Source organism: Vespa mandarinia, chromosome 2 (assembly GCF_050613455.1).
Source record: "Vespa mandarinia isolate Hongniang chromosome 2, ASM5061345v1, whole genome shotgun sequence".
NCBI lineage: Eukaryota > Metazoa > Arthropoda > Insecta > Hymenoptera > Vespidae > Vespa > Vespa mandarinia.
Genome location: NC_140811.1, coordinates 18,612,501 through 18,622,500, shown reverse-complemented (window position 1 = coordinate 18,622,500; position 10,000 = coordinate 18,612,501). Strand labels below are relative to the sequence as shown.

Here is a 10,000-nt window from a genome sequence, read left to right as displayed (position 1 = left end):
ATCAACAACAGTCACATCGTACATCGTACAACGTTAGTACATATTATTATTACAATATCTTCTTCTTTCTCTCTCTCTCTCTTTCTTTTGTTTTTTTTACTCCTTTTTTTTCTTCATCATCATCATCATCATCATCATGATCATCATCATCATCATCATTATTATCATCGTCATTATCATCATCGTCATTATCACCATCACCATCATCATCGTCGTCGTCGTCGTCATCGTAATCGTCATAATAATCGTCATAATCATCATTATCATCATCATCATTATTATCATTATCATTATCATCATCTTCATTATCATCATTATCATCATCATTATCATCATTATCATCATTATCATCATCATCATCATCATCGTCATTATCATCATCATCATCATCATTATTATTATCATCGTCGTCGTCGTTATCATCATCATCATCATCATCATCATCGTCATCATCATTATCATCATCGTCATCCTGTTTATATAGTTATATTGTAATCAATATAGTATTCACAGCATTTTATCAAAATCTCTTAATAAGCACCATCCGTGGCGGCTTGAATTCTTATCTCTCTCTCTCTCTCTCTTCCCTTTAAATATTTTTCTCAGCTTCGTTAGTTCGTATATAAACGTTTCTTTCTTTTCTTTCACTTTAACCCTTTCTCTCTCTCCCCCCTCCCCTCTCTCCTTTTCTTTTTCTCATTCTTTCCCTTTCTCTCTCCATCTATAGATATATATGTAAATATCTGTATATATGTATATATGTATATTTATATGTATGCACATATATATATATATATAGATATACATATAAACCTGCAATAATTTATCATATATAATATATAATATATATATATATATATATATGTATGTATAATAAGCTAAACGTTTCGTCTTAAAGCACTGATTAAACGAGGGAGCTCGTGTTTAACGTGTCCCTCCCCCTGAACACGCATTTACCAACCATCCTAACCAAAATCACAGGACTAACTAGAAATACCGGCGGCATATTATCTCGTCGCTCGGTGAGAGGGCCGGCCGATGAAGAAGCAAGGGGTTGCGCGTGGGAGGATCTTTAAAGGAGGATCGAGGATAGGATACGCAGGTCCAAGATTGGTGGACAGAGTAGCATGGAAAAAGGATCGTGGTAGTGGTAATGGTGGTGGTGGTGGTGGTGGTGTTGTTGTTGTTGGTGGTGGTGGTGGTGGTGGTGGTGGTGCTGGCAGCGGTGATGGTGGCGTTGGCGGCGGCGGCGGCGTCGGCGTCGTCGGCGGTCCTCTTGGAGGTGAAGGTTGAGGTTGAGGCTGAGGAGGCGAACTCAATGATGCGGTGGCGGGGGTGGTGGGGCCTCTTCCTCGGAGGGATCCACGGGACTCGGGGACAGGAACTTGCGCACATACTTCGGGTAATGTGTCTTTTCGTGGGCCTTGAGTATAGTCGACCTTGAGAAGGTCTTGCCGCATAGATTACAACGGAATGGGCGCTCTCCTGTGTGCACGCGACAATGGTCCTTCATGTGATGACGCAACTTGAACGCCTTGCCGCAGAACTCGCACTTGAACGGTCGGTCGCCAGTGTGAGCCGGCAAGTGTGCTATCAGGCTCCCAACGTCCGGGAAGGACTTGCCACAGAACTTGCAGAGGACGACGCCGGAGGTTGGATCGGAGTGGGCCGCGAGCTCGAGGTCCATGGGCTCGATCGTGCCCGCCGCGGGGTAGTGGGCCTCGCTCGGTAGATGCATACCCGTCTCGAGGCCCAACTGCGCTTGCAACTGCAGGTGGGCCGCCTGCTCGCGGTACTTGAGCGACTCGAGGCTGTGCGAGAGGATGTGCCGCGTCAGCTTGCTCTGGTGGAGGAACGAGGCACCGCAGTACATGCACGCAAACACCCGCTCATCCACACCCATCAACTCCTGCAACCAAACAAACAAGAACATCAACTTCTTGTCTTTTCTTTCCTCCTACTACCCTCTCCTTCCATCCTCTCTATCTCTCTCTATCTTTCTTTCTTTCTCTCTTTCTCTCTTCCACTATCACCCTTTACATTTTCTCTCTCTCTCTCTTTCTCTCTCTCTCTCTCTCTCTCTCTCTCTCTCTCTCTCTCTCTCTCTCTCTCTCACTTTCTAGACTATATCTCTACTAGATTTTCTATCTTTTTCTTCTCACACCGATCAAACATAAATTCTCTTTTTATTTTTAGCTTTCTAAATTGTTTCTAATAGTCTCTATCTCTCAACTACCTAGGTACTACTATTCGTCGTCGACGTATGCGAGAACGTATCGTATCTTCACGACGCGGCAACGCTCGTCGCGACCTTATTCAAAATTGCTAGACAATTTTATTCTAACGTGTTCCTCCTCTTCCTCCTCCTCCTCCTCCTTCTCATCTCTTCCTCTTTCGAGAGAAAAGGAAAAAAAAAGAAAAATAATATACAAACAAGACTTGTTCGCTACTAAGAGGGTATTCCGCAATCCTGTCTTTGTCAAAGTTTCTCGCTCACTCTCACACACACTCTCTCTCTCTCTTTTTCTTTCTCTCTCTCTCTCTCCCTCTTCGAGCTTCTCTCTCTCTCTCTCTCTCTCTCTCTGTCTCTCTCTCTCTTTCTCTCTGTAACCGATAATTCATCTACGTTCGGTGGAAGAAGTGTCTCTGTACGCTGAGAGGTTGTTGCCCTCCCTCTCAGATCGTACGTGAAACGGTAGCACAAGAAGTTGACGCTCATTTTTGTTTGGCGCGGACGCGCACCCCATGTATATTTTCATATATATGTTTGTTTTTAATTTTTTCTTTTTTCTTTACTTTTTTTTTTGTTTCTTTTTTTGTTTTTTTTTGTTTTTTTTTTCTTTTGTAAATCGTGAAAATTAATAAAGGACCGTTCGAATGTGTGTCGTTTAGCAATAATACAATTCTTTTGTGTTATAATTTTTTTTATGATTTGGTTTTTTCTTACTTTTTTTCTTTGCCATTTTTTAAATATTTTTTTTTTTTTCCTTATCGTTTTTTTTTGTTTTTTGTTTTTTTTTTTTTTTTTACAGCATTACCAACAACAACAACAACAACAACACACGTGTAAGTGCGTATATGGATTAAAGATGTAACATATAATATGATAGGGATTCAATAACGGCGACGATCTCCGCAGCTTTCACTCCAACCCCCTCACGCCCTCCCCCCTCCCCGACCTCGTCCCTCCATCCCCTCTCTCGACACGTTTTCTGGCACGTTCACGATGCAGCCGAAAGTGGAAAAATTTTTTCTTTTTTTTTATATATTTATATGTGTATATATTTTTTCTCTTGGTATTTTTTTCTTTTCTTTTTTCTTTTTCTTTTTTTTTTTTTTTTGTTTTTCTTTTTTACTTTTTCATCGTCGTAGCAAAAGGCAATTGCATTCAACCAAATAACGACAATCGAAAAATACAAATAAGTACAAAAGTAATAATGATAAATAATGAAATATTGTCGATATATTTGTATATGTATAACGTTATGCCAAATGAATACGTATACATAGATATACATGTGTGTGCACAGTATCCATACATACATATATGTATATATATAAATATAAATATATATACATGTACATATATATAACTTCTCACATATATATATATATATATATATATATATATCGAGTTCAAAAAACATATACATATATATGTATATATAAATATATCGTTCAATGAAACGATGAGCAACGTGTATGCATGTACGTATATATGTACATATATATGCATATATATATATATATATACATATACACATACATGTTTATATATATATATATGTAAATGTAGTAAAAAACAACCATGGCCAAAAACGAAGGTCAACTTCTTGACAGTGAGCTAGCAAGACAGGCTGGCAGGATAGGAAAAAGTGGATGTGTTTTACTGGCTTTGTATAGTCTTCTTCTTTTTCTCTGACATGGAAGAGCGCGTGGGAGAAGAAAATGGAGGTGGGAGAGATAGAGATAGAATGGAGAGGAGGAGTAAGAAAGATATATATATATATATATATACACATATACATACATATATAGTAGTAATAGTAGTAATGGTAGTAGTAGTACTCGTGCTTTGAGCAGCGCGCGTTCGTCGATTTAGCACTCTCAAAGCACCGAAAGAGAATGAGTGAGAGGAAGAAAGAGAGAGGGAGAGAGAGAGAGACAGAGAGAGAGAAAGAGAGAGAGAGGAAGAGAGAGAAAGAGAGAGAGAGAGAGAGAGAGACGGAGCAAGGAATTCGAGTTTGGATAAAGAAGCATGGCTCCGTGGAGTAATGCCTTCGTGCGATTGCGCGTGTGCGCGCATGTAAAAGGAAGAGAAAGAGAGAGAGAGAGAGAGAGAGAGAGAGAGAGAGAGAGAGAGAGAGTGTACGTACACGAGAAAGGATTCTGAAAAGGGGTGAGTTGATTTTAGAGTAAGAAGAAGAACGTGGGGATGAACGAGAGAATCAGAGAGTTAGAGAGAGAGAGAAAGAGAGAGAGAGAGAGAGAGACAAAAAGAGAGCTAGAGAGAGAGAGAGAGAGTGAGAGATAAACTCGACGAGATCAAATAGAAAGAGACAGTGATAGAAATAGAGGAAGAGATGGATGTATGGAGAGTTAAAGAGAAAGAAAGAGATAGATAGATAGATAAAGAGAAAGAGAAAGAGAAAGAGAGAGAGAGAGAGAGAGACAGAGAAAGTGGAAATTCATAGAAACGTCGAAGGCAAAAGATGGGATATGTTCGAGGAAAGTGGAGTGGATTAGTTTGGGAAAGAAGATAGATAAATAGATAGATAAATAGATAGATAGATAGATAGATAGATATTTATATATATATATATATAAATATATATAAATATTCGGTAAAAGTATATATAGACATGCACGATATTTTTCTTTGTTTCTCTGTTTTCTTTCTCTTTTGGTTTTCTCTCTTTTTCTTTTACTTCCATTTCTTTTTCTTTCTTTTTCTCTTTTATTTATTTTATTTATTTATGTATTTTATATATTTATATATTTTATGTATTACACCTACACACACACACACACACACATACACACACACGTACACACACATATTTGTGTGTGTGTTTGTGTGTTTGTGTGCGTGCGTGTTTGTGTGTGTGTGTGTGTGTGTGTGTGTACGTGTTTATAAGTACATATTCTCATATCATCCTTTTTTTCTTTTTGCATAATCCCATATCTATTATTATTATCTATTATTAAATATTTTATTTCGCGGGACGAAGAGGAAGAATCGTTAGAAAATAAATGCCCGACAATCGAGCGTCCCAAAGCTTTCATCGTTTTTTTCATCGTTTATTTGTTAGACCCGCGAACGAGTAAATGGAAAAGGAAAATCGAATTGAAAGAATTAATATAACAATACATACATACATACATACATATATGTATATATATATATATATATATATATATATGTGTATTTATATATATATATATATATATATATATATATATATGCCCGTCTTTTTACGCGACACAAATGGACACAGACGAAGAACACAAAATTTGATGAAATTTCTACGCGAGAATTTTTTTATTATTTTTTTTTTATTTATTTATTTATTTATTTTTTATTTATATATATATATATATATAAGTTTTTTTTTCTTTTGATTTCTTTTTTGTACCTCACTTTCTCCATCGCGTCTCTTTTCTAGGTTTTTCTTTCTTTTTCGTACTTTCTCCTCATATGCTTTTCTTCTCTTCATTTCTTTTCTTTATTCCTTTTTCCGTCTTATTCCTTTTTCTGTTTTTTCTTTTCTTTTCTTTTCTTTTCTTTTCTTTTCTTTTCTTTTCTTTATCGACGTTAGCAGGGAGAGCAGCAAACAGCAAAGCATTTGGGCACATGCAAATAGACCCACATGCAAGTGAATTCGATATATAGAGAATATATATAATAATAATAATAATAATAATAATAATAATAATAATAATATAATAGTAATAATAATAATAATAATAATAATAATAATAATAATAATAATAATAATAATAATAATAATAATAATAATAATAGTAATAGTAATAATAGTAATGATATATAATATATAATATATACGTAGATATATAAGATACGTAGATGTGTATAAGATCGTTCTCGGCGAATTATTTGCATCGCGTCATTTTCGCTTTATTCATTTATCTATTTATTTATTTATCTACTTATTGATGTTTTCATTCACTTTTCAATGAATGTCAGACGATATTTGAAAGGATCGAAGGTTTACGATCGAAACGATCTCGCGTGTCCGTCGACGATCGTAGTACCAGCGTTCGACGTTTATCGATACGCAAATAAGTATAACAATAATATATATAAATATATATGTGTATGTGAGCATATATATATATATATATATATATATATATATGTAGAGAGATGTATATATATAAATGCAGAGCAAAGAGACACGAGAATAATAAAAAGTAGTCGACAAATCGGCAATCTGTACGAGACGATTTCAAAGGATAGTCAAAAATTTGTTTACTACGAAAATCGTAACATATAATTATTTATCGACAATATTTCGATTAATTCCTAAAAAAAAAAAAAAAAAAATAAAGAAAAAAAAAATACGCGGTAAAAGATGTTAAAAAGATTTTTTCCTTTTTCTTTTGACAATCCCTCGTTAATCGATCTGTACGTCGAGATACATACTTACACACATAAATATATATATATATATATATATACATATATATATATATGTATGTATGTATGCTGTGTATCAAGTGGGAGAAGAAAAAGTAGTTGAAAAAAAAAGAAATAGAAATGAAGACGGACTCACCGGATCTGGCGGGAGTCTGTAGTCCGTGGATATTTCACTGCTGACGCTCCGTTCCTCGGTCGATCTTTCCCAGTCCATTTCCTTTTTCAACGACTGCAAATGATATCGTCGTGTTTATTAAGGAAAATAATCGAGACGAGTCGTTGGAAAGAGATAAATATGGAAATTGTTAGGGTTGTGGTATATTAGAGTATCAAACGCATATCGTATTAATAGGATAGAATACTTACAAGCGGAACTTGTTGAACAGGGGGTAGGCCTGATGGCCCTGCGAGTGGTTCGGTACTGTGCGGGGACGGAAGTCGGCTCTGCGGTAAGTTCAAAGGTAAGACACCAGGTGTACCGGCGGTGTTATTGCTCAGGCTCATGTCGGATGGACCACTGTGTACCGATATCGGACTGAGAGAGCCTCTAGTCTCTTCGAGGCTAGCAGCATCCTCGGAATCCCTTCTTGGTCGATCGAGAGCCAAGGGACCAGGACAGGGACTACCTGGGCCCGTTGGCGAGCTCGGACAATCCGTCATGTCGACGGCCTCGCCCGAATCGCTCGTCGTACCCTGCGGATGATTCGGCTGTTGTTGCTGTTGCTGCTGTTGCTGCTGCTGCGCTTGCGTTTGCAATTGCTGCTGCTGTTGTTGCGGTTGCTGTTGCTGCTGTTGCTGTTGTTGCTGTTGCTGTTGTTGTTGTTGCTGTTGTTGTTGCTGCTGCTGATGCTGTTGTTGATCGGCAGAATCTTTCGTGCCTTGGCTGGACGTCGTCGCGCCGGCCGAGGCAGCCGTCGCGACGCCTGAAACGTTTCCCTCGGCTCTCTCTCTGTCGTTCGACTTCCCAACGCTACTGCCAACGCTATCCTTTATACTTTCACGTTCCCGATGATGTTGCTCTCGCGAGGATTCCCGTTGCAAACACTCCGAGCTTCGATCGTGTTGCTGCGACTGTTGCTGCTGAGCCTGTTGCGATTGTTGTTGCGATTGTTGTTGCTGTTGCTGCTGTTGTTGTTGTTGTTGCTGCTGCTGTTGCTGCTGCTGCTGTTGCGCTTGTTGCGTCTGTTGATCCTCTCGCGAAGCTACGGCAGCGTTGATGTTCGTCATGTCCGCTAGACCTTTCACCTTGAGGCTCTCCGCTGTCTTGAGAAGCGCCGAGAGCTGGCAGTACTCGACGTTTACCTCGCCCTTGTACATGAAGTCGACGAGGGTACGTAACTCGGCGAAACGTACGTCCTTTAGAATGACGATGGGGTGACGGTTCGGATGGTCGAGGAACAGGGCCTGGAAGTAGCTGGAGCACGCGGAGAGGACTACCTTGTGGGCGCGTATCGATGGTCCCTCCGTGCACGCCAGTGTCACGTCCACCAGCGACTCCGACTCCAGCAGTTGACTGAACACACCCAGCAAGTTGCTCTGATGATTGTTCCACCTCAGGCAGTAATGCTCACTTCCCATGTCTGAACTGCACCCCGCGACCCTGCTATATAATATATATATAAAAAGAAACAAACTTTTATTTAGCCTCGGTCAATCTCTTTTTTCTTTTAATTTTATTTTTTCTTTTTCTCTCTTATATTTTTTTTTTTTTTTATACTATTTCGCGGTTACCTAAGTCTACGTTTTTCTTTTTTTTCCCTTTCTTAATCGAAAGGAACGATCGACCAATAAACGACAGTTCTCCGCTTCTCGCTAGTCTCGAATCGACATACATTTCCTCTTTTCGCCTATCCACAACAAACGCGAAACATCGATAATCGCAACGGCGCGACGGTTTATCCGACTGCTTCTAAATGCAACAGAGAGATAGAGAGAAAGAAAGAGAGAGAAAGAGAGAGAGAGAGAGAGAGAGAGAGAGAGAAAGAGAGAGCAAGAGAAAGAGAGTTAATACTATCTGTGTGCATATATATATATATATATATGTACATATATTTATATATATATCTTTCCCTGCCTCCTTCTCTCTCTCTCTCTCTCCCTCTCTCTCTCTTAGTGTATGTGCATTTGTTGCGCGCGCAGGTCTACGTCAACTACACGTGGAGATGTACGAGCGATATCAGCCGACGATGCGAGCTTATCTTTTATTATTCCTTCCTGTTCGAGCGTATTTATTGCTGTGCCTAATGCGTGAACGCGGTGCACGCACGTGTCGGGGACATGTGCGCTTAGCCAAGTAACACGCATACACGTAATTATGTTTCAGAGCTCGTGGGGTAACATTTATTCGCGTGACATATTCGCGGATCTATTCGCTCGATGGCGTGTCTATGTACCACTGCGCAATACTCGCGTGATACCTTTCGCGTTACGTTCCTGTTGTCGTTGCTGCTGCTCTGCTGGCGAAGCCAGCCGCGTCGTTGCAATAAATATATATGTATATATATATATATATATATATAAATATATATGTGTATATTTGTGTGTGTGTGTGTGTGTGTATAAAGTATATTATAAAATTATCGTTAAAAACTTTCGAAAGTGAGGCACGATCAAGCGTGACGATAGCTCTGCTCTTATTTCTTCTCTTTTGTTTTATTTTTATCGTTTCTTTTCTTTTCTCTCTCTCTCTCTCTCTCTCTCTCTCTTTCTCTTTTTCGATTATTAACTTCACGATGAGTACATAAGGACTATACAAGTCCTTTTGTTACTTTTTCTAATCGCAATATGCAACTTTTTAATAATAGGAAAGAACCGACCGACCGATTGACCGAATAAAAGTTTATCAGAAAGAAATAGGGGAAAAGAGATTATAATCTCTACGATAAAATATTAATTAGAATAATTATTAATACACCTTATGAGGTGTATAATAATTATAATAATTATATATTGCTTTATATAATTGTATAGATTATTTATTCGATATATTATTATTATTATTATTATTATTATTATTATTGTTATTATTATTATTATTGCTCTTATTATTATTGTTATAGTTTCTTATTCGGTCAAATACTATATAATGATAATTCTTTATCGATCGGACGAGTTACGAGTACGAATTACTATCGAACAGTTGCGTAATCGAACGCATCATATTTTTAAGTTATATGTTGGTAAGCCAAGTAAAGTAAGTAAGTAAATAAGGAAATAAGCATGCAAGCAAGTAAGTAAATAAGTTCGTTCGTTCGTTTTAACGTTGCGAAAATAGATGACGCCTATCGTATAGGCAACCCCTTTTACACACTTGCAAAGATTTTAGTAACTAACGCAGGG

At 38.1% G+C, this 10,000-nt stretch overlaps 1 protein-coding gene across 6 annotated transcripts in view; it reads right to left on the bottom strand.

The window, feature by feature from the left end:
- The window catches only part of mamo (zinc finger protein 628-like), a 74,407-nt gene that overhangs the window by 42,927 nt on the left and 21,480 nt on the right, over positions 1–10,000 (bottom strand). For 2 of the 6 annotated variants that reach the window (XM_035887694.2, XM_085655167.1), the window contains exons 2-3: positions 7,028–8,261; positions 6,798–6,890 (exon numbers count right to left, since the gene is read on the bottom strand). In XM_035887694.2, coding sequence (XP_035743587.1) covers positions 6,798–6,890; positions 7,028–8,239 — 1,305 coding nt within the window. In that variant the 5' untranslated portion in view covers positions 8,240–8,261. Of the gene's footprint in view, positions 1,910–6,797; positions 6,891–7,027; positions 8,265–8,392; positions 8,576–10,000 lie in introns of those variants that run through there. The other 4 variants (XM_085655168.1, XM_035887685.2, XM_035887700.2 and 1 more) reach the window with 4 other exon arrangements.